We start from the raw sequence: 25,848 nt of genomic DNA, 5'->3' as shown, positions 1-25,848 counted from the left end.
AACAACAACAACAAAAACACCTGAAGTCAAGAAAAAGTGATAATGGCAAGTGTTGGTAAGGATATAGGGCAACAGGAATGCACACTTCTTGGTAGGTCCATGAATTGGTGCAAACCAGGAAAGCTGTTGGACAGCACCAGATACACACTTGCCCAATGACCCTACAATTTTATTCCAAAGTATATACCTAACATGTGTGTGCACATGTACACACACACTTAAATGTTTGAAGCTAGGCTGGTTGTAAAAGCCCTAACCAGGAAACAACACAAATGCTCATTAATGAAAGAATAAATGAGTGAGTTGTGTTTTACTCACAAAATAAGTAAAAATAAATGGTCCACAACTACATGCCAAAACATGAATGGATCTCACATAGTACTGAGCAAAAAATTCAGTCCTGGCCAGGTAGCTCGGTTGGAGTGTTGACCTGATATACCAAGGTTGTGGGTTCAATCCCAGGTCAGGGCACATACAAGAAGCAACCAGTGAATGCATAAGTAAGTGGAACAACAATCAGTATGTGTGCGTCTGTCCCTATCAAATCAGTAAACACATCTTTTTTTTAAATCACACATACATGTTTCCAGTTATGTAAGGTTCAAAACAGGCAAAATTAATCAATAATGTTAGAAGTTGGGATGGTGGTTACATCTGGAAAGAATTTAAAAACTGGAAGAGAATATAAGAGGGAATTGTCAGGGGTACTAGGAAATGTATTCTTTGATCTGAGCACCAGGTACAAAGGTGTGTGGTTGCTTTGTGAAAATTTACCAGGTTGTACACTTTGATTTGTATACTTTTCCATATATATACTTCAACCTTTAAAACAGTTTTAAAAAATCAGTATTGGTTGCAGCTGCAAGCAACTGAAATTAAGGTTCCAACATCTTGGGTATAATTTATCTTGCAATTATTGGGCCTTCTGTCCATAATCAGTGCATGGGTGACAAGGGATTCATAGTCATTCTAAAGATTAAAGGAAAAACATGTAACAGAAAAATTCTTCCTAAAAGAATCTCACAATATGGGATACTTACTCCTTTCACTTCCTTCAGTCTATTGTATTCATCAGCAGCAGCCTATTAATGAGAAACACAAGGGAATACGTTCAATGGCATATTTCCTCTTTCAAAAAGAACATTACTGGTGCTATATTTTGAAGGTAAAACTGCCAAAAAATACAGGAAATTAAAATAACAAAGTCTTAAAGCTCGTAAAGCTATCATGGTCAGGAGGCAGCCTGAGGAAGCCGGTGACGAGAAATCAGTAACAGACCTTACATTCCGTTCACATGGGCAGGTCACGACTTGTTCTGCCTGCCTCTCCTCTTTCCCCACGGCAGTCCATGTGCCACGCTGACACCACAGAGGTCTTGTAAAGCACAGCTCTGATCAGGTTATATCCCATTATAAAACTGGTCAGAGCTCCCCATTAATTCCTCTACTAATCAGGTCTCCCACCTTCCCAGACCTAGCTCCCATCATTTGCAATTCCTTTTAAAAACTGAGCATGTTAATGCTTCCAGATTTCTACCATGTTTTCCTTATGGCTGTCCTCATGTACCCCTCCCCGATCTGAGAGAATCTGCAATGGTTGCCCTGCAATGAAGACTCTCCTGAACTTTTCAGGCCTTTATCAGACCTTACTCCTTCCCCCAGCAATCAGTTACAGTACTACCTACACATGATGTGAATATGGCATTTGTCTAAGTTGTTTAGATGTCAGTTTCTCCCTTAGGATATGAGCTCTTTGAGGGCTGACCCAGGATTTTACTTATCTTTCTCATTTCAGCACTTCTACATCAAGGACACAATAATGATCCATAGTAATTGTTCATTGAGTTGAGAAAGGTTTATGACAACCGCATACAACAGCCATAAAACAATAGTTAAATCAAACTATATAAACAAATGCTTCAAAACTGAAAAACAGATCACCCCAATTAAAAATAGCAAAGGGTATTTTATAAAATGAATATGAGGTTTCCAATAAATGAATGATGTGATAAAAAAGTTTAAGTACTAATATCTAAGACAGAAGGCAGTCATTTTTCAGGCACTAAGTATTAGTGAAATGTGCATCAGATGAACCCTCTAGAGCATCATTAGCAGGAATGCAGTTGATATAATCTTCCTGGAGGTAAGTTTTGCAATAAAAATTTAAATGTGCATAACTTCTTTTTTTTTAAAAGATTTTATTTATTTATCTTTAGAGGGGAAGGGGGGAAGGAGAGAGGGAGAGAAACATCAATGTATGGTTGCCTTTCGTGCGTCCCCTGCTGGGAACTGGCCTGCAGGTAACCGGCCTGCAACCCAGGCATGCGCCCTGACTGGGAATCAAACCCCAATCGTGTGGTTCACAGGCCCTCACTCAATCCACTGAGCTATACCAGCCAGGGCTGTGCATAACTTCTGACTCAGCAATTTTATATTCTGGAATTTGTTCTAGCTATACAAATACGCAAATATGAAGAGGTTCACCAGCGTATTACTGGTACTACTGAGTAGGCGGGGACAGGGGGTAGACAGACCTGAATGTCTACTCACAAAGAATGACTTTGTTTTTTTAGATTTTATTTATTTTTAGAGAGAGGGGAAGGGAGGGTGAAAGAGAGAGAGAAACATCAATGGGAGAGAGAAACATTGAACAGTTGCCTCTTTCATGCCCCCAATCAGGGATATGGCTTGCTACCCAGGCATGTGCCCTGACTGGGAATCAAACCCACATGACTGGGAATCATGGTGCCCTGACTGGCCACCTTTTGGTTTGTAGGATGATGCCAAACCCACTGAGCCACACCAGTCAGGGGCAGAGGATGACTCTTAAGTAAATTATGGTAACCACAGAATTGAATACTGTACAGTTATTTTTAACAGATAAATTTTTTTAGTAAGTACTATATTTTGCCATGCATGATGCACTCCCATGTATAATGCATACCCATAGTTTTGTGTGCATCATACATGGGATTATTATACCCATTACTATACCCACGTATAACGTACATCCTTGTTTTTCCCACAAAAACTTGGGCAAAAACGTGCACATTATACAGCAAAATATAGATCTTTATTATTAATATGAAAAGATAACCACAGGCTGTTGTTGAGTAAAAAAGCAGGAGAACCCTGCCTGGGTGGCCCACTTGGTTGGAGCCCAGTCCAGTGCAACAAAAGGTTGCAGATTCAATCCCCAGTCAAGGCACATGCCTAGGTTATGGGTTTGATCCACGGTCAGGGTGCATAGAGAAGGCAACCAATCAACACTTCTCTCTCTCGCTGACTCCCCCCTTTCCTCACTAAAACCAATGAACATATCCTTGGGTGAGGATTTAAAAAAATCACACAGGATCTAGGCAGTGGCAGAAAGCATTTAAAAAGAAAACCCCCCACAAGGATGGGGGTACACTGAACAGACAAAAGAAGCAACTGAAAGAGTTCCCAATGGGCACAGCTATAACAACGCAAGCAACAAAATAAAGCAGTATTTGACTATAACTGAAAGTATAAATTAAGACATCCATGAATCCATGCTGATGTAAGTGACCGACTAAGTAAATTTAAAAATGTTAGAAGTGACACATTTCCCATGCAGAGGAACTGCAAATAATTAGTGTAAGTGAACTGCCTTTAGCGAGCTGCAGCGTAATTCCCAATCCCTGAAGTGTGATCGATGCAGCGCTACTTCCTTCCTAAGAGTATAATGTGGAAGGGGGCGATTCAAAAGGACAGAGTAACTATAAAGAGACCAATACTATCTCAGCCAGGCGATCAGGGAAAACAAACAAAAACTATTTTTGAGTAACAAAGCAGGAACAATACAGGTAAAATAATAAGATAATTCTTTATCAAAGACGATGTGTGTCCAGGTGCACTTCTACATGCATGGGCTAGTTCAAAAACTAATATTTTGGTGATAACCAGGCAATGGAATTTTAAAAATGTATACAATTCCATATTGTTTGAACTTTTTACAGAAAAAAATGAATTGGGTATATAAACAGAAAAAATAATATAGTTGTTTTCTTTTAACTAGGATGGGATATATGTACATAGACTATTGCTTTGTAATTCTTAACTCCATTAGTATTAGTACATTCTTCAATTTGGAAGACTTTCATCCAAGACTCAATTTCAATTATTCTTCAATGAAGTTACAGTTTGATAATTACTAGCAAATTTTGTATCAAGATCAGTATGAGGGATACTGGATTTCCACAGATTAGAATAAGAGTATATATAATATATTAATTATCAAGTTTGAATTTACCATGTATTCTTCACTTTCTTCTCTATAGTTATCCAATTCTTTATCCAGACGAGAGAGTTCTTTATTGATCTCATCAAGTTCAGCTTGTAAGCGCTTGTATTCCTGCAGGCCGGTGTCGAAACTTCGCTTATAGAGTTGTCTTTGATGATCCGAAGTGATAGGTGGATATTCCCTAAAAATTCAGTGAGAAAATGACTATGTATCCTTAGCAGACATAATATGCAGTGCTTCTTCCTCAAACATAAAACTGATGGGATGTAGAGAATGACATTCTTGTTTTCTTTTTGTAGCTTAAGGGGAATAGGAAAGTGGGTTCCAAACAAGTTCTCTTAAGAATTATACATTACACATCACTGATCATGTTTTTAAAACACTATGCCTACATAATTTTTAGAAATAAAGTTAAAAACTATGAAATTTCAGGTTCAAGTCATAAGAACCCATTTATTCTGAATATATAGTATGATAATTCAACATATGTTTAATGTCCTAAAACTGGAATTCGTGAACACAAAGGATGTTGTCACCGCTGCAGTGACAGAGCAGCTGACTGGCAGCTGGCTATTTTCCACCATAGTTTTCAGGCTGTTTCAGGGTATGGGGGTTTTTTGATGGTTGTTCTTGTTTTTGATCTTGGTCTTGTTTTTCTTAAGTGGAAACTGCTTAAGTCCTTTGATTATAAAATTAGAACTTAAAATGTATCTGTCTAAAAATGCATGCTCATTGTACAAATAATTTGGCAATGCGTTAAGCTATGGAAAAAACTCTACAATTCTGATCCCCTGGATCTCTCGGTATACCAGCTATTATTTACATATGAAGATAATGCTATTCACCCATAATCCATGGAGGAAATACTCTGAGTTGTTTAACAGAACTAAGAAACTTCACTGCAACAAAAAATTTGCAATTTTAGATTTAAATCACTCTAGTATCTTCATTTTACAAAGAGAAGAAATTATTCACTCAAATGGAAACAGGAATTCAGGATTTCTAAAAGTTAAGTACTTCACAGATAAATGGCTGAAGTAGGCCAAGAACCCTTAAGGACAGAGGGGGAAATGAGGCATGAGAACCGCAGGTGAGGAGGGGAATTCAGACTATACACCCCCCACCATCCCTAACACCTTGAGAAGCAATGCTTGATTAATCACCATCTGCACCATGAACATTTCCGATTTGTGCCCCAATCCTCACAATGCTCGGGCATAAAAAGGCTGCACATCAAACACGAGCAGAGTCGGTGGTAATGGACTAGAACAAAACCACTGACTCACACACAAAGGGACTCAGCCACAACCCTGACCAGAACATTAAATTGATAACTGTTTACAGAACTGTTTTCTCAAGTCCTCGGGAGAAACTTTTTAAAACATCGCTGGTCTCATCGTGAAAGCTTAAAAGTAAATGCCGAAGCAAAGCCATACGTAGCACCAATCTGGGTGCTACAATAAATTGGGTGCCAAATAATTGGTAAAATAAAGTTTCTCTTTACTTGTATTTTATTTGTTAGAAAGGCCTTTCTTGGGTGACGTGGTAAAGTAAGTGCCCTGGTGAACTTTATCAGCCATTTCATGGGGGGCTGTTGAAAGTGTTTTTAAGCCATGGTTACAGCCAAACCTACCCCCTCCACGCCCACTTTATGACGAAAGAGCACTAAGGAAAAACATTAAGTCTCTAGTCCTGGCTGGCAAAGAACAAAATTATACCATCCACCCCCATTTAGGAGGCAAGGGCTCCACAATGTGAAGATCAGCCGTGCGGAGTTCCAGCACCAGAGGCCAGCCGTACCTGACCCAGTCCTCCTCCAGCTCCTCGCAGGACTCGCCGCCCGTTGTGTAGTCCGTCTCGTAGTGGTCCTGCTCTGGCCTCTTCGGCTTCCCCGCTCTCCTCTTTGTGGGAGCCCTTTTAGAAGGTGTCTCAAAGTTATCATTGCTGCTGTAATGAGGCTGCCTGAAGTCATTCACGGGTGAAGTCACTGGAAGTTCCTGTACTACTTCGGGCACCCTAATAAAACAGGAATTATTGTTCAGTGATCACTGGGCACACTACACACCTTTGTGGGAGCACTGTAAGCACAAAGAGCAGCACGGTGACTATTAGGAGATCTGTTGGGAACCATCCTGCCTGGTTTCAGAAACTGTAACTCCCATGGCTAAGGCTGAGTAAAAGACCTGGGGACCATATGCTACCAAGGAGACAAAGCTTATCTTTCCAGCAGGGGAGCCACCTCTGCCCCCTTTACTTTACCCTGCTTGGCCCCGGGTAGATGGGAAAGATTCCTCAAGGGAGCACTGACCTAAAACAGGCACAGTTACAATGGAGCCATTAAGGAAGGACTATAGAAAAAGGGAGTGATGGACCCTCACCCCTCGGCTTTGACATAGCCTGAGTGCTCATTCTGTCTGCAAGAAGTCTCCTAATCTCTTGGCTGCTGGCACCCCCAACCTGACTTAAGCCTAAAACAATGCCAGACGTGGGTGTGGCCTGTGCTGGAAAGGTTCCCTGGGCAATCAGGCCTAAGAAAAGAATACTTAAAAACCCTGTGAAACCTGCTTTACTAAGAATGCCCTCAATATAAATGGTAAGGATCCAAGCATAAAATGAGTTTGTTTCCTAAAGTTTTCCTAAGGTTTTATTTAGGTCAGGCTGATCTGGAGATGTGCTCACCTGACCTGTGCCCGGGACATACTCCACAAGAGGCTGTCAGGAAAGTAACGGTCATGGGTCTTTGCTACAGGTCTCAGAATGCTGAGTGGAGAAGAGGAATGCACAGACAGATCTACTCAAGGCCACTGCGAAGTGGACTCTGAGACACAGGTCTTTGTAATATTAACTGTAGAGTCCTATATATATATGTCAAGTATCTTTTCAAAGTATTTTAAAAAGCTAAAAACACTAAAAATTTAAACTAGAAAAATTAAATCCAAAAAACTAAAAAGCTTTATATCATAGTAGATAAAAAGAACTCATTAAGACTTTTTAGAAAATGGCTTTGTTCATCCTGAGGCATCAGAGAATAGATAGAATGTAAGGGTTATTACCATTACACTTACCTTTCCAATGCAATCATTCAATATTGCATCAGACTTTTCATTGCATATCAATGTTTCTACCACAATCTTTTTTTAAAGATTTTATTTATTTATTTTTAGATTAGAGTGGGGAAGGGAGGGAGAAAAAGAGGGAAAGAAACATCAATGTGTGGTTGCCTCTTGAGTGCCCCCTACTGGGGACCTGGCATGTGCCCTGACTGGGAATTGAACCAGTGACCCTTTGATTTGCAGGCCCACACTCAACCACTGGGCCCCACCAGCCAGGGCCTGTCACAATTTTAAAACCAAAGCTTGACACAGAATAAAATACCAAGAGCTCTGGCAACTGTACAGCACTTCTGAGTACTAGAAATGCTCCCCTTTCCCTTGTAGCAGAGCTGGAGAAGGGGGAGAGAAAGGGAAGGAAAATAAAAAAGCACCTCAAACTTCCCAACCATTAAAGACATATACAGATTTTCTTAAGTCTTTCAACTTAGCAACTATAATCTTGAGCTTTATCGATGAAGTTTGCTCTCTTTTCTAGGTGATCCAAAACTGCTTGATTCTGGTTGTCAAAGTCTAAAGCTTTGGTGTGTATGTATCTGTGTGTGTGTTGGCAGTTGAAGGTGATGTTGGTATTTATTTTTTCTTTCTAAATTTCTTCAGGATAACATGGCTTTGTGTGCTATGTTAATAGTACTTGTAAAAAAGAGAAAATGTGACTTTTTCCACGAGTTAATAATTAAACAAGTTCCTAGACATACTGCGTTCAGGTGACAAACAAAACCTTTAGCATGCATTCGGTTTATCTGAGTAGGTGGGGACCAGAAGGGAAGGAAGCTAAAGGGCAAACAAAATTAAGTAGAAAAAACAAAATTAAGTCCTGGCCGGGTAGCTCAGTTGGTTGGAGCATTGTCCTGATATAACATGCTTGCAAGTTCAATCCCCAGGCAAGGCACATACAAGAAGTAACCAATAAATGCATAAATAAGTGGGATAATAAATCAGTATCTCGATTTCTCTCTCTCTCCCCCCTCCCTGTTACTCTCTAAAAACAATACATTAAGTTTAAAAAAAAGCATTAAAGCAGGTCTCCCCCCACAATTTTTTATTAGTTATTGATATTATAAATCTTTACCTTGGAAGTTTTTTACCTCCCTTCTTCCTATGTCCTTTGAAATGCTAAGGAATAACATACTTCGTACAGGATAAAAGCTGAAAACAAAATGCTTAGCAATAAAAGTATATATAAATTTAAGAGCTAGGGAATATGTATATCTCAATAATCTTGGAACCTACTTTTTTCTTTCACACCTCCTTTTAGACACAAGTCCTACTGGGAAAAACATGCACAGCACAGAACAGGTAGCCAGCTGTGTCCTTTCCCCAGTATCCAACTTGGTCTCCCTGTGCTGGAAGTTCTCCCTTTTGTAGCTTTTGGGCTGATTCTTTTTTATTCATTTGTTTTATTCCCTCCCATACACCCTCACATGCTTTTGCTGCTCTTATCTTGCCCCAAGTCTCAATGTAATTATCATATACTTTCTTCAATGCCTCTTAGTTTGCAACCTCCACGAGAGCATGGCCTTTGTATTCCCATGGCAACGGGCCCAGCACTGTGTGTACATGGCAGGTGTTCAAGGTAATTACTGAACTATAAACAGTTACAAGAATCCTGTTTTCTGATGACACCAGTTTCAATGAGGGAGAAACAATGCATGATCAACATCACTGCCTTGACTTCCAGAATGATACCCATCATATACACGGTTGTTAGAACTGTCACCACTATTGGGGGAAGTAACTAAGCCTTGCTAATCAGAGAATTTCACCTTCCTGATGGAGATGACAGTGGCCCAAAACAGCGACTTGGAATCTTTTCAACAGATTTGAAAGGCAAGTTTTGGGAAAGGGAAATTCCATTTCTTAATCCTGGGCTGGAAGATCAATGCAGCTTGAGGAATGTGGATGACCCATCCTGTTACAACTGGGAATAAAGGCAACACAGCGACAAGAGACCTGATGTCTTCTGAGTCGCTGGATCATGCCATGCCTGACGGAGATCCATCCCAAGGCCTTACATGAACCAGCGAATTCCTACAACTCACACAAAAAGCCCTCACGGATCACCCCACCAGTCCATTTGCTACTACCAAACAGCGATCTGTCTTTCTGTCATTCTAGGGTGTCATCCTGCCATGAACGCTATCTGTGGTGTCAACACTCAACTTCCATGACTTATTAAGGTTAATTCACCCCGAGTGTGGACAATATAGTAGGGAGTGGACCTCACAGGGCTCTCCCAAATTCACTTAGAAAGGGTGAAGTAGCAATCATCTTCAACTGAATTCTGCTGTCATCTAATCCACAAGTAATTCTAACAGCACTGAAATTCTAAGGTATAGGACATTATGACGAGAAAGAAGAACCAAATATGAGAGTAATTACTGTGTAATTCCATTTAATACCAGGTCCTGGCTGGGTAACTCAGTTGGTTAGAGTGTCGTCCCAATCACCAAGGTCGTGGGTTTGATACCCAGTGAAGGCACAAACAAGAATCAATCATGAATGTATAAATAAGTGGAACAACAAATCTATGTTTTTTTCTCTCTCTCTCCCTTCCTCCCTCTCTCTAAAATCAATAAATTTTTAAAAATTAAAAAAAAACTCTAGTAACAAGCTAAACTAATAGGTTGTGATAAGCATCAAAAGAGTGGTAGGGGGTGGGAATACTGATGACAAAAGGGCCCGAGAGGACCTTTGGGACCACAGTTTGAGCACATTGAATGAAATTGAATACACCATTTCCTATAGCCCAGCAATTCTGCTTTTCCTCCAGATATACTGACATATGTGTAAAGTGATAAGTGTGTAGCAGTCTCTATGGGATTAATAAAATAAATTACTGATGGAATATTATGCAGCTGTGAAACAGGCCAGTAACCTCTTTGTATACCAATATGAACAACTCCAAGATACATTGCTAACAAGGCATTTAATATGTTAGCATTTTTTAGCCCTGGCTAGTGTGGCTCAGTAGTTTTAGAATGCCAGCCTCCAAACCAAAATGTAGCTCGTTCAATTCCCAGTCAGGGCTCATGCCTAGGTTGTGGGCCAGGTCCCCAGTTGGGGGCGCACAAGAGGCAACCAACTGATGTACCTCTCATACATCCGTGTTTCTCTTTTTCTCTTTCTCCCTCTCTTTCCGTCTCTCTAAAAATAAATAAATAAAACCTTTTAAAAACATAATATGCTAATATTTTTAAGGAAAAAAATAACCAGCCCTGGCAGGAGCAGCTCAGTGGATTGAGCGTAGGCTGTGAACCAAAGGGTCACTAGTTCAATTCCCAGTCAGGACACATGCCTGGGATGTGGGCCAGGCCCCCCAAGTGGGGGCCATGTGAGAGGCAACCACACATTGATGTTCTCTCCCTCTCTTCCCCTCTCTCTAAAAATTAAAAAAAACTAAGAAATGAAAAACAAAGGAAATCTCACCTTTTAAAAAAAGAAAAAGAAAAAAATAACCAATATTCTTATTTGACCAGTATATTATATTTAAAAATAACCTCTGGAAGGATATAAAAGAAACTGGTAATACGAGCTGTCTCCAGAGAGAGGACCTAGGGGTCTATTTTTCCCTTTTAAATTTTACATTATGAATGTATTGGCTTACTCAAGAATAAATAAGGTTTTTAAATTGTTCCAAATGGATGTGCAAATACTCAGTTTTTAGACTCATTCTATCAGAAGGTTCTGCTTACAGTGAACCTATCTTGGTTTTCATGAAAAGGGACGGCACGTGGGAATGCTCTGTGACCATGCAGGCCTTACAGCTAGCTCCTTTAGAGGCTCAGCTGGTCACATGCATTATAGACAATTATTTTCTATGTGTGAAAGTCCCGTAAATTGTAGCTTAAAACTTTCACAAGGACTGTATTGCTACTATGTACCTTTGCCCTTATTACTCTCAAGTGCTTTGGTCTTTGTTAAAATCCAAAAAGAAGGAGAACAGTGAAAATGTTCTTCCTCCAAATCATTCACAACGGAAATGAACAGCAAGGTCAGTTCTGCAGAGCAAAGCAAAATATTTGGAGGGTGAGGCAGACTGCCAGTGTGTTTCCAAATTCCACTGCAGGATAATAATCAATCTATTGTCTTCAAACTCAGCTGGTGGTGTCACTTTATGGGGTTTCAGCCACACAAAATGTGCACTCAGAGTGGATCTCTATGTAACAGAGCCCACTAAATAAGGGTGTGGGGTTGAAATAAAACTTTCAAAACCAGAAAGTTTTCCGGCAGATACACCTTTAACTAAGAAAAATCAAACTAGCTAAAGGGAAGCTTTCTTTCTTTAGTCTATAAAGGAATTTGGAGTTCTAGAATTATATATGGCAATAATAACTTACCATCCTTAGGCAAAAATTACATCCAAGTCCTTAGCAACACCTCCAGCATCCTTCACTCACCAGTCATTAAGCTGAATTAGAAGTAGTCTTTAGGGAAAACTGAAACCACAATGGGACACCATTTCAATAACTATAATGATACCTACTCCAGGTCAGAAACTCACTATGAGGTTTTGTTTTGTTTTTTTAATCCTCACCCAAGGATATGTTTATTTTTTTTTTAATTTTTATTTATTTATTTTTAGAGACAGGAGAAGGGAGGGATAAAGAGAGGCAGAGAAATATCAATGTGTGGTTGCCTCTTACCTGCTCCCTACTGGGGACCTGGCCTGCAACCCAGGCATGTGCCCTGACTGGGAATTGAACCTGCAATCCTTTGGTTTGCAGTTTGGTGCTCAACTCACTGAGCCACACCAGCCAGGGCAAGGGTATGTTTATTGATTAGAGAGAGAGAGAGAGAAACATTGATGTGAGAGAGAAACATCCATCTGCCTCCCATACATGCCCTGACCAGGGATCAAACCTGCAACCTAGGTAAGTACCCTGACCTGGATTCAAACTCACAATCGTTCAGTGTACAGGACGACATTCCAACCGAGCCACAAAGCCAGGGCTCAGTTGGAATGAGGTTTTTTACACTACATGTAAAACAAAACCTACAGGCTTTATCAGCAACATGGAGGCTCTAGCACAGAAAAGGGGATCTCAGAATTCACGAATTTAAATGAAGCCTTATAGTTTAATAAAAATGTATATGAACAGGGTTGATCGGCGAGCAATCTCCCCTTTCTATTGAGGAAAGAGTGAAGACAGGGAAAATATAAAATAGAGTCATTTTAACCAAGCTACTAAATTATTTAACATTATGAGGGTTGAAGCATGAAGAAATGATTCTTCTTCTTATCTTAAATTGCTTGGGATCTTCAACTTTTAAACTTTTCAGGCCTAAGCCAATACCTAGGTAATGCCCAGACATCCATCACACTTGCGGATAGCCCTGTGACTACCCGCTAAAGGATTCAGGACAGGACTAGACCTCCTGGTGCCCATCCTCCTGACCACCTGGCATCTGTCACCCGGACTGCCTGACATCTGACCGATACGTGTCCTATACCAGTGCGAGGGCTCAGAACGCAGGACTGATTATTCTCAAAATTGCAACCTGTACTGTAAGAACTCTTAACTTTTCTTTCTTCTTTGGAACACTTCTAGGTTTTTACCTAGCTATGTTACCAGTTTGCAAACTCTAATACCTGTGAGTAAATTTTTATCATTTATTTCTAGCCAAAGCCTCCTGACTGTTTGAGCTTATTCAACACTTTTTTTTTGAAAACACTTGCCCATTTTCTTCTTTTTTTTTAAAGATTTTATTTATTTATCTTTAGAGGGGAAGGGGGGAAGGAGAGAGGGAGAGAAACATCAATGTACGGTTGCCTTTCGTGCATCCCCTGCTGGGAACTGGCCTGCAGGGAACCGGCCTGCAACCCAGGCATGTGCCCTGACTGGGAATCGAACCACGATCGTGTGGTTCACAGGCCCACACTCAATCCACTGAGCTACACCAGCCAGGGCTTTATACTTTTAACGAGATCTAATAATTATAGGCAAAAGGAGAGACTGACAAATGCACTTTAGCTCTGCTACCCATCACTAATGTCCTTTTACCCACACCTATACTGAAAACCTGAAGTAGGAAAGAGAACCACATTCCTAGAGTGAAAGAACCTAACCTACCTTCTACCTGTTAAATCATCAAGAGAAAAACACTTTCAGCTTGGAAGGGGAAGAGAACCCTACCGCACAGTCCCACTCTCCTTATCTTCCAAATTACCCTAAGCATTCACCTACAATGCCAAGGTGGGTCTCCAGCCCTCATGCAAACTATTGGATTTTTAAAAATATAAATGGAACGAAACCGCACCTGATTTACAGATGTGCAGATACTCAGTTTTTAGACTCATTCTACTTACGGCACTGATTTATAGGAGGACTCTGCATATGCTCGCTTGTCATTCACTCTGCCGTTGGAGGAGCAGGCCACAGGACTGTACACTCCATCCACAAAGTCCGAAGGGGGGGGAGGCAGGTCTTGTGTGCCTACAGACACATTTTTAACCTAAAGAAACAGTCCCAAGAGACACAGGTATTATTTAGCTTATAATTTAAAGGGGGAGGAAATGGAGAAAATATACATAAAGTGATCTAGTATTTACTGAGCTCATTAAATAGTATCAACCTGTAATGACTGCTCGTTATTATTAGTGGTAACAGTCAAATCAGTATCTTTACAAACAAAAGTCCAGAATGAATTACAAAGAAAAAAAAATCCCAATTACCTCTCATCTTGATGAGATTAGGTAGAATAATTACCCACCTAACTGCTCCACCCCCATATAAGGAAGACTAATCTCATTTATCTAGGCTAGGTCTGTGTTAGGGTGAGAATTCTCATGTCTAACAAGTTCTAGGGTAATGTTTATGCTGTTGTCTGAGGACCACACGTGGAATACCTCTTAGCAAGGACAAAGGACACAGGCTCTTCTTAATCTACTCACCATAAATATGGACCATTAAAACCACCGAAGTATTAAACTCGAACTGATTTCTGCTATAGTTCCTTAATGAAATCTGCGTGTTCTCCCTTAACATACATTCTCCATGGCTCTATTATTAACAGCCTATACAATGCAGTCACAACATTGCTGCCAGCCTCTCTGCTTTCCAGTGAGTTTGTTCTAAGAATGAGTATGTATTAGAGACTATGCTTTGTTAACATGAAAGGTTTCCCACGGAAACTTTGGAAGAAAAATTTAAATTAAATAAGCATAGCTGATTAGATTCCCAACATTGTTAGAGTTCATGAAATAGATCCAACGCTCTTTAAATTTCACCTAAAAATTTGCCCTGGCTGGTGTGGCTCAAGTGAATTGGATTATTTTGCAACTGTGAATACTTGCAGTTAGGCTCAGTATCAATACAGTGTATTTCCTTGCAACACACACTTTACATCTTGTTTCCTGTTAGGTATAGCATCATAACATGACCTGCTCCTTTTCCTATCGCTGCAGTATCACATGTCGAAGTATTTATTTACCCACCCCTCTAAGGACATGGAGGTCTTCTTGATTGTTTAATATTCCCGTGAGTCAGAAAGGAATGAAATCATTTCCTCTTGAAAATAGAGCTTGGCAGCAACTGGGAAACCAGTGGGTGGGTTGCCAGGGAGTGTGCTTAGATCCCACCACAGGGGGGTTGGGTGGGGACCAATCTTGGCTCTCCTGATGAATTCCTTAGGACTTGACTCCATAACCAAGCTTCACAGGCAAAAAGCTCTGCCAAGCCAAAGGCCTATTCCTATCCTGGAGACTTCGTCAGAATTCAAAAAGACTTCCTTTTCTTTAAAACTCATTTCACATCTTGCCCTGGCTGGTGTGGCTCAATGGACTGAGTGCCAGCCTGCAAACCAAAGGGTAACTAGTTCGATTCCTAGTCAGGGCAACATGTCTGAGTTGCAGGCCAGGTAGCCAGTAGGTGGCACTTGAGAGGCAACCACACATTGATGTTTCTCTCTCCTTCTCCTTCCCTTCTTCTCTCTCTAAAAATAAATACATAAAATCTTTAAAATAAAAAACCCATTTAACATCTCTCCAGTTTCTTTCCCTTTAACAACTTTAGCAGATGCTCAAAACTGACAGATTTCCTACTGACTCACAAACAAGAAAGCAAAACCAAGGCATGTGGGTGTCCTTGTAGAGACTTCTCACTGCCTGGGATGGAATGTTCTTCCTCTTTCCTTTGCCAGCTAATCCTTAATTGGGCTTCAAGTCTTGGCTCACTACCAAGGATTAGTAATGGCACTACCTTCTGGAGGCCTTCCGCATGTGTCCCTGTTGGGTGAGGCACCTATCTGTCGTCCTATCTCCCCAAGCACCTGTGGACACAATCCTCCCACCCACCACAGCACTTCTGCACTGTGGATCAATTGTTTACACACAGTGTAATGGCTTGCTCCCATATCTCCAACCTCAGTAGGCAGTCACCTATTCTAAGAGCCATCTCTGTCTGCCTGTTTACAATGTGCCAAGTGCTAAACTGATACATCATCTAGAAGGCACAACCTTACAAGTAAATACTATGATTCCCTTTTCAAAAATGAGGAAGCTGTGGCTCAGAGAGCTCGACAACTTTCCCAAAGACCTATACCTAGTAAATGGTCATGTGGGATTTAAATACAGGCCTCACTGGGAAACCTCTGCTACAATTCACCACCTCTCCCTGGGCAGTCCCCTGCCTTCTCTTTGGGTCTCCAAAGCCCTGCATAGTTCCTGGCACAAATCAGTAACCCAGAGTTTGCTACACAAAGGTTACCTCACTTACTGCCACTCCACACTGTGTGTATCCAAGAACCTTATTACATGAGCAGCTGTGAGCGACCTTATCTCTGAATCAGCAGGACTGGACTAACTTGTCCACTAGCTTCACCCTCCAGCAGGTCTCTGGTTACTGAAACCTTTTTTATACAACTGCACAAAAAATTCCAAAGTACTGTTGGCTTTGGCAGAACATATACTAAAGTTGGAACAATACAAAGAAAATTAATTATTAGCACGGGCTCAGCAAAAGGATGACACGCACATTTGTGATAGGTTCCCATTTTTAGAACATCCCAGACATGTTAAACACACAGTGCAATAGACAGATGATGTACTATAGAACTGGATACTTGAAACCTATGAAATTTTATTAACTAATGTCAGCCCAATAATTATTTTTATTTTTATTTTTATTGGTTTTAGAGAGAGAGGAAGCGAGAAAGAGAAACACTGACTTGCTGTTCTACTTAGTTGTGCATTTGCTAGTTGATTCTTGTATGTGCCCTGACTGGGGAGGGACCTGCAAGCTTGGTACTGGGGTGATGTTCTACCCAACTGAGCTACCCGGCCAGGGCTTACCCCAGGAAATGTAGTTTTAAAGAAATCCCCAGACAGATTCAAAAAAGCATAAGCAGACTGTGTCCTTAAAAGGAGCTTAAGATTCTAGAGGCAGAGACAAAACATATATGTAAAACAAGGAGTAAGGTCTGTTTTTTTCCTTTTTATGCTTCACTTTTTATGAAAAAAAGCTAAAATATTACTCTTTCTTATGGTGCCAATGCAAAGTGAGTATAAGCCTGCCGTTTTGAAAGGACAGGAGAAGGAAGGGGGAAGCCCCAGTGGGGAGTGACCATGTACTAGTAATTTATACAGGGAGGCCTCAACCTGTGTGTCCTAGGATTTCTGAGCTTCACTCTTGTTACTGATGGGCTCCCCACCCAGCCAACCCGCAAGACTTGATGGCGTAGTTCAAGGTCTTTAAAACACATACACGTACTAAGAAAATCCCCACCCCTGTAATCACTGTAAGAAATAAAATTTAAAAGATTTAGAAATTGAGAAAAATTAGGCTTAATTCTAAACAGCAAATGGTGAGCAATTTTCCTTAAGTATCTTGGGAACTGCTCTGAGAAATTAGGGGCAAAAGTGAAAACACGAATTAAGGAAGACTTGTCTTCTACCAAGTACTGAGGGGAAAGAAATGTTGGAGAGTCAACATTCCAGAAACCAAATGCTGGAACTGATGCTCTGAAGCGGGGAGGAGCCTGGAAGGGGGTCCAGTGCTCCGGACGCCTGGGCCTTCCAGTGAGGAGGAGACCCAAGTGAAGGGGGAAGCCGGCTGTGGGCAGCGGAAACCCACCCAGCAGGGCCCACCAGCTTCCCTCCTCGAGATCTGCTGGAGGAGGCCCTGGTCCTCCGTGTACCCACCCCCCACAGACAGACTATAAAAAAGGAAACATAAGACAGCAAAGGGAAGGACAGGTGTGCACCTCACGCAACTAAAAAATGACTCGGATTCACTCTTGACACTACATTCAAAAAGGACAAGCACTCGCAAAGGCCTTGTTTAATTCCGGGAACATGAATAATTAATTATTAGGGCAAGACATAGGAAAAGTTTTGCTAAGATTCATATTTCAATCCCAGGAAGAACAAGAATGTTTCTGAAATGTTAAAATGAACTAAATTCAAATGATTTCAAAAGCTCTTCACAAGAGGTATTGAGGAGGACAAAATTTTATTCAAAATTTAATTATACTCATTACAAGTGTTCCAATTATGTCACTTATGAAAGAAATCTTTGTGACAACCTAACATTCCTTCATGAAAGCACCCTAAAACCCCATGGGGTGCCCAAAGGACAAAGCAGGTGGCTCCCTTTCCCGTCCTCCAAACCCCTGCCATCAATGCGCCTCCTCACCTGGGACCCAGATGGACAGAAAGAATAAAAAGCAGAATGATTTAGGGCCCTTTGAAAGCAAGTCTGTCCTCCAAAACTGTATGGGGAAAACACTTTTCTCCATGCAAAACAACTTTGTGTGTCATTTGGAATCGGCACAAGCAAAAGGAGCACCGATGGCCGTTCCCCGCCTCCTCATCCTGTCTTTATTCCTGCTCACTCAAGGGAGAAAGAGTCAGTCTCCCCCTGCATCCAACTGGTGGAGCAATTTAACAAAAGTCGCCGCCTCTGAGAATGAAATGGAAAGTTCATCTGTTGAGTATTTATGGCCATGTGTATTTTTCACCATTGCCCCAGATGATACAATTATTTCCACTTTCAGATGAGGAAATTGAGCCTTTGTGTTTAAATTAATTTGCTCAAGGCCGCACAGAAAGCAATGTGGTAGAGAAGGGGGATGTGAACACCGGCCCACCTGGCTCCAAAGGCCAGCTCTTTCTCCCGCAGCAAACTGCCACCTAGTAACTTACATGTGCCCCACCTTGTCTGGGTACTGACTAGTCCCTCTAACATTGCCTTAACTCCTCACCTCACCCTGATGAGAGGTGGGATGAATCCATCTGGCAGAGTTTTATTTGCCTGTTAGACTAATGTGGTAAAAATGGCTTCTGACACAAGATCTGAATGCTGCTTCGGTCACTAGGTGCCTTTGTTTGGGCCAGAGTGCAGAAACACGGCCCTCCAAAGGGAAGCAGAGGGACTTTTCCTGCTTGATAATTACAGTGGAGAAAGACAACAGACAAACCTTAATCTCAAAGTACCATCTCCAGTTTTACCACCTGCATCCACTTTCAGACCAGTAAGTGGTCCAACTCGTTTTTCCTGTTTTTATGGTATTAAACCCACAAGATGCTCCCCACAGCAAGAGCCTCAAAATTGCCTCCAGAAAGTTCCCTCGGACCTTTCTCCACCCTTGGCCTCTGGAAGGCAGATGCTCCCAAATGTACTAACCCCCCACAAATGAAGAGATCATGCATGGACCAGGTCTGAGCAAGTCTGCATAATTTCCTGTTGGTCAAATGGCACTGAAGATTTAGCAAACACAATGTCCCCAACCGAATGCATGTGGCTGTCGTGTACCAACAAAAATGACTTCTGAAACTCCCTAGGAGTCAGTGCATTGTTAACAGAGCTTTGGGAGAAGGTGAGCTGCAGAAACCTCATAGTCAGTGAGCAGTATCATGTAAGCACTCCTTGCTCTAGAAATAAAAATCCTGGTGCAGACTGTATTTTAATACCCATGCATCTTATGCCAGCGCTCCCCAACAGGAATGTCACAAGGCACGGAACACCTCAGTCCTCGGAGCCGGTGGCCGTCGGTCAGTCACCACCTGAGATTCCAAATCCCCTTCGGTTTACTCCAGTAGTCTCTACAATGCTGCTGTTTAGTAGGTGTGCCATGATGTGGAAGAGGCCCTATGCATACCTTAACTCAAACTGGGCCAGCAGCGCTGCAGGACAGTGGTTCGATCTCAAAATGTGGTCCCCAGAGCAGCAGCAGCAGTCTTCCTCGGGAACGCATAAGAAATGCAGATTTGCAGGCCCCGTGCCAGAGCTACTACATGAGAAACCCTGGGGTGGGGCCCAGCAAGCTGTTTCGAGCAGCCCTGCAAATGATTCTGATGCTTGGCTGAGGTTTCAGAACCACTGACCAAGGCAGACAACTGCCCTGTTTGGATCATTACAACCTCACCTACTGTTAACATAATATTAATTCTAGGTAGAGCTGGAAATCTAGGAATTCCTGCTTTCCGAGAGCCACGGAGACATCATCAGCTTCAGCACGTATTCTGCCTGCACTACAACTCTCTAAACCAGCTCTCCAGGATGCCCGGCCTGTCCGCCCACCCCTTTCATTCACGGGGGGTGCCGGGACAGACAGGGCGTCTCTTCTCCGTGCTAGTGGGCTCTGAACGTCAGTAGACAGGAGAGGTACTTCTACTTCCATTCCATTTTGACCCACCTGAGGCCACAGGTATCAGTAAATTCTTTCCCAGGGTGAGAGCCTCGTATACTAATTAGTTAGCAGCCAACAGGACAGCTTTTACATTGAAGAAAGCTTGTACTGGTTGAAATTTAAAAAGCTATTCAAATTTCTTTAAATGTCTAATGTTGATTGCCACCCCTGTCCTGTCCCAGTCACCTCCCCCATGTACATCTCTCTTCCCATCCTGTGCAAGGAGATAGTATGTAGGGCCTGCCTATGCCCTTCAGAAAAAACAAAAAGCAAACTGTTCTCATCAGAACTTGTAACAAGCTTACAACCTTATGAATAAGAGGAAAATTAAGTTAAACTGCACCCACCGTTAATTTTAGGTCCTCTTACCCAAACTCCCTTATTTAAGCTCATCACTGCAAATGCTAACAGTTATTACTCTAGCTAAAATTTACTGAGCATTAATAAATTATGTGCTGGCCTGGACTGACCTAAGACCTTTAATTGTTACAGAATCAGAAAATTGTAGGTGGAAGTTGTATTTTCCCCATTTATATGTGAGGAACCTAGTAAATAAATAGACAAAGTGACTATCTTCATCCAAGTCCAAGGAAACTGAAAGCTCCCCAGGGCTGAGCACAAAGGACAACCAAAGGCCCTGCCCCTTCTCTCCCCGCAGCCAGCTCAGCCTCACTAGCTCTTACCTTGGCAAGTAAATACTGGGAGCAATGCTACATACAAGTTGTATCACAATGTCAAAGCCTGAGAAACTTCTAGAAATAAAACTACCTACGTAGCATTTAGCTTTAAGTATTTCCTACTTAAAAATGGACTCTCGTTAAATTTCGCTTACTACTTGGCAGAATGGAGAACCAAGTTTATGATATGCTCTCTCCAACTCAGTCTATGCCTGCTTCTGACACAACCATCCTGTGGCAGTAACAAGAAAAGGTGCCAATTAGGAGACACACAGAAAATACTCGCTGAAAATCAGTATTTTCTCAGTGAGTGAATCTGTAGTACAGACAGGCTTTTTACAAATGGATTATCATTTTTTTTTGCATACAATTTCATTTAATATGTTCTAGTATCTGTACTACAGTCCAACAAAATAGTGAAAGAAGCCTTTTATTATAACTGTGAATCAGAAAAACGTTGAAACACAGGTAGTATTACATTCTTATAGTTCAATATATTCACATATATTACATCTACATAGTTCAGTATTAAGTGGATTATCATTTTAAATCTGTTAATTCTACTAAATACAGTTGACCCTTGAGCTAATGCAAGGATGAGGAGTGCCAGACCCCACTCCCCAGTAAAAAAAACCACGTATAACGTGTATTTTCCATCTGCAGTTGAGAAACTGCCTATGGGGAGGGTCACCTCCAGTTCTATGGACAAAAAATCCCACTGAGGCTGAGGGAAAAAGGACACACATACACACACACACCAAAAAATACAAGTTATTAACAGCCAATACAATATTGGTCCTGCTGATTAGTATGTCAAGTCTAAGACGAATTCCTGAAGTCACTGGCGAACCTCGGTTTCTCCCCGGAGAGGGCCCACAGCGCAGGGGCTACAGTTAGAATGATAAGAGCAGGGCCACCCTATAATGGTTCCTTAGGAAATCATGGCTCCTACTTCTCTTTGTTTTGCTGATCGTTTTTAGCTTTGTTACCAAAATGAAGACATGACGCTCAAACTCCAGTCGGCCTGATGCCCTGCACAAAAAGAGCACTGAACTTCTAGTCCTGATTCTCATGTCGCCAACGAGCCACCAACTTGTTAGCGTGCCCAGCTCAAAGATCTTCCTGTAGGTTCGCTGGGGTACATCAGACCCCTCACCCTAAGGTCCCCCACGACTCCGTTTCTGCTTTCTTTTACTTGACAGACATTAAATCAAAATTTATTCACGGGAGCTCCTAAAACTGAAGTTCTTAACTTTTAGTGACGATTTCACCAGAATACTGTAGATATTAATAAAAACTAATCTCAAGTATACATTTTATAATCAGCTCTAATATTTACCATAGGTGTGGGATCTTCTAAAGCCAGAACCCAGTTTTAAGCCTTTACTTTAGAAAAATGAGTATGTATGTCCTGATACTTATATTTATGACCTGCTGAAAATGCAGGTGGGAGACAAAAGGTTTGAACACAAAAATTAAGGTGTAATACTTACATCTTCATGGGCTAAAATCCTTCCTGACTCAGCCCTGGCACCCACGGCTCTCCCGCCAATAACATTCTCTGCATGCTGGCAGGACACAGCTTTTCAGACACAGTTCCCTGCCCTTGGATGAGGCCCAGCTGAAGGAGGGGCAGACAAGGATCTGAGCAGCATTACACCCTCTGGGAGGAGCCAGCAGAGTACTCAGGGGCACTGGGGCGAAACAGGCACACACACCTGCTCAGAAACTCATCCTAAACTATTCAAATTGCACTTTGAATTTAAACCTGGCCAGATGATCACAGGCATCAACAATAAGGGGGGCAATTACAATTACTTCATACAGTGCATATCTGTGTACAGTCAGTCCCCCCCTTACCCGCAGTCTCACTTTCCACGGTTTCAGTTACCTGCAGTCAACAGCAGTTTGAAAATATTAAATTGAAAATTACCGGAATAAACAGTTCACAAGTTTTAAATTGCATGTCATTCTGAGTAGTGCAATGAAATCCCATGCCGTTCCGCTCCATCCTACCCAGGATGTGAATCACCCCTCCGTCCAGCATCTCCCCCTCACTTCGTCTCCTCACACTGGCACTGCATCATCGCACAGCATCACAAGAAGGTGAGCACAGTGCAACTGGATGTTTTGAAAGAGAGACCACACTCACATAACTTTTATTACAGTATTGCTTTAATTGTTCTATTTTATTACTAGCTGTTAATCTTACTGTACCTAATTCATAAATTGAAGTTTATCACAAGTAAATATGTACAGGAAAAAGCAGTCTATACAAGATTCAGTACTATCTGTGATTTGAGGTACCCACTGGGGTTCTTGGAACGCACCCCCTACAGATGGGGGAGGGGGCAACTGTAGTCCGCATTGTGTACAGAGCGCCGTTTCTCTGGGAACCATCTCCCTGCTCCACACAGTAGCTGCCATTCGCTCTATTATCAGGAGGGCCCAGCCCCTGGCCACAGCAGCCCCTGGGTGTGAGCATAGTTACAAGGGAATGTTATTAGAAAAAGTGTGTAGAAATAAAAAAACATACTTCGGCCAAGATGGAGGCATAGGTGGAGACGCCGTGCTTTCTCACACAATCAAGTTTAGAGACAACAAAATATTAGCAACAGAGAACACAGCCAGAACATAGAAAATTGAACTTTTCAGAAGTCTGACAACAACAAATTCTTCAGGCTGACTGGTAAGAGGGGCGAAGCCAGCAGCTGGCGAAGCAGGGTTGCACAGGAAAACTCGGTCAGACGGACTCAGGCACATGGATCCCAGGTGTGGGATTGCAAAGGGCCAACCCAGTGAGCGACCCAGTGAGCGACCCGCGGATCCAGCGAGGGTGCTGGGCGGCGCATTGACTGTGGTGCCACATTCCTGCGCAAATAGACTGGCGAGGGAGTGGGCAGTGAGAGGGGACCAAGCGGGCCCCAGCGGGCCCCGGTGTCAGGCGGCAGCAGAGAAGGCCACCATTTCCCGACTCTGACCCCGCCCCCACATACGGCGTCACAACCCAGCGACCTCGCCCTGGTGGGCACCCCCAACCCTAAGGCTCCACTCCTCATACTTAAGGGGCTTGAACAGACCAAAAATGGCTCAAGAAGATCTCAAAGCCCCAGAGCCCATAACTCTAAGCAACAAAGAAAGAGCAAAACTTTCAGATACACAGTTCAAAACACTGGTCATCAGGATGCTCACAGAACTGGTTGATTTTAGTCACAAATTAGAGGAACATATGAAGGCTAAACTAATTGAAATGAAGGGAATTGCACAGGAAACCAATAGTGATGAAAAGGAAACTGGGTCTCAAATCAAGGGAGTGAACCAGAAGGAAGGAAAAAATAACCAAACAGGAAAATATGAAGAAACAAAAATTCAAAAAAATGAGGAGAGGCTTAGGAACCTCCAGGACATCTTTAAATGCTCCAACATCTGAATTATAGGGGTACCAGTAGGGGGAAAGGAATAGCCACCAGTGGAAAACTTATTTGAACAAATAATAAAGGAGAACTTCCCCAATCTGGCAAAGGAAATAGACTTCCAGGAAATCCAGGAAGCTCAGAGAATCCCAAAGAAGTTGGACCCAAGAAGGAACACACCAAAGCACATCATCATTACATTAGCCAAGATTAAAATGAAGGAGAGAATCCTAGAAGCAGCAAGAGAGAAGGGGACAGTCACCTACAAAGGAGTTCCCATCAGACTGTCAGCGGATTTCTCAAAAGAGACCTTACAGGCAAGAAGGGGCTAGAAAGAAGTATTCCAAGTCATGAAATCCAGAGACCTACATCCAAGATTGCTCTATCCAGCAAAGCTTTCATTCAGAATGGAAGGGCAGATAAAGTGCTTTTCTGATAAGGTCAAATTCAAGGAGTTCATCATCACCAAGCCCTTATTATATGAAATGTTAAAGGGACTTATCTACGAAAAAGAAGATAAAAAAGATGAACAGTGAAAGGACAGCAAACCCACAGTTATTAACAACCACACCTAAAACAAAAGCAAACTAAGAGGACAGCTAGATCAGTAGCGGAACCATAGAAATGAAGATCACATGGAGGGTTAGCAACAGGGGAGTAGGAGGAGGAGAAGGGGGGAGAAGGTACAGAAAATAAGTAGCATAGACAGTAGGTAGAAAACAGACAGGGGGAGGGTGAGAATAGTATGGGAAATATAGAATTTAAAGAACTTGAGATACAGGGACATGAACTAAGGGGGGCAATGGTGGGGGTGGGGGGGTGTAGGGTGGAGGGGAATGAAGGGAGGAATAGAACAACTGTAATGGCATAATCAATAAAATAAAAATTAAAAAAATAAATAAAAATAAAATAAAATTGTTTAAAAAAGTGTGTAGAACTAGAATTTTATATGTTGCTGATGGTTGTAATACAAGTCAGTACAACTCCTAAGAAGGGCAATATCTCAATATCTATCAAAGGTACAGATATATATGCCCTTTGACTCAGTAATACTACTCTGGGATATCTGGCTGATGGAAAAAAAGTCTACATGGACAGGCATCTATACAAGGTATATAGTTTTTGAAAGTTATATAATTGTACCAAGACACACTGTGAAGTGAAAGGGCCAGATGCAAGCAGAATGGTGTGAGCAGTGTGCTATGCTTTGTATTTTTACTTGGCTTATTTTTATAAAATAAAACAATGAAGGGAATCACAAGAAACTAAGAAGAGTGCCCACAAGAGTGGGAAAGGGCAGAAAAAATACTTGTAAGTAGGCAAATTAGGACACAATGCTAACACAGAGACATTTTCCCACAAAACTTTTTTTTAAAGTATAATTCTGCCATGGCTGGTGTGGCTCAGTGAATTGAGCACTGACCTGCAAACAGAAAGGTAACCAGTTCAATTCCCGGCAGGGCACATGCCTGGGTGGTGGGCCAGGTCCCCAGCTGGGGGCGTGCCACAGGCAAACAGCAGATGTATCTCTCACACACTGATGTTTCTCTCCCTCTCTTTCTCCCTCCCTTCCCCTCTCTCTAAAAGTAAACAAATAAAATCTTTTTTTAAAGTTATTTCTAATAAAGAACATTTTTCTGTTTATAAATGTAAAAATGAATGGATATATAAATAAATAAATGTGATTCTGACCATCAGCTTTTAAAAACGGGGTGGTAGGGAGAGCTTTTATCTTCCCCCCAAATCCACAGATAT

At 41.8% G+C, this 25,848-nt stretch overlaps 1 protein-coding gene and 1 non-coding gene across 5 annotated transcripts in view; one reads left to right on the top strand and one right to left on the bottom strand.

Annotated features, from left to right (window-relative positions):
• OCLN (occludin) overlaps positions 1 to 25,848 on the bottom strand; it is a 45,805-nt gene that overhangs the window by 1,712 nt on the left and 18,245 nt on the right. For all 4 annotated transcript variants that reach the window (XM_053657383.1, XM_053657382.1, XM_053657381.1 and 1 more), the window contains exons 5-8: positions 13,684 to 13,829; positions 6,064 to 6,279; positions 4,273 to 4,444; positions 1,041 to 1,082 (exon numbers count right to left, since the gene is read on the bottom strand). In XM_053657383.1, the coding sequence (XP_053513358.1) occupies positions 1,041 to 1,082; positions 4,273 to 4,444; positions 6,064 to 6,279; positions 13,684 to 13,829 (576 nt within the window). The remainder of the gene's footprint in view (positions 1 to 1,040; positions 1,083 to 4,272; positions 4,445 to 6,063; positions 6,280 to 13,683; positions 13,830 to 25,848) is intronic.
• On the top strand, positions 16,261 to 16,372 carry LOC119044361 (U6 spliceosomal RNA). The gene has a single exon (XR_005081585.1). It is a non-coding gene; the product is annotated as a U6 spliceosomal RNA (small nuclear RNA).

Source organism: Artibeus jamaicensis, unplaced genomic scaffold, assembly GCF_021234435.1.
Source record: "Artibeus jamaicensis isolate MK-2021 breed Jamaican fruit bat unplaced genomic scaffold, CSHL_Jam_final scaffold_369, whole genome shotgun sequence".
Lineage (NCBI taxonomy): Eukaryota > Metazoa > Chordata > Mammalia > Chiroptera > Phyllostomidae > Artibeus > Artibeus jamaicensis.
The sequence above is the reverse complement of the archived record's forward strand: the minus strand, read 5'-3'. Positions and strand labels throughout refer to the sequence as shown.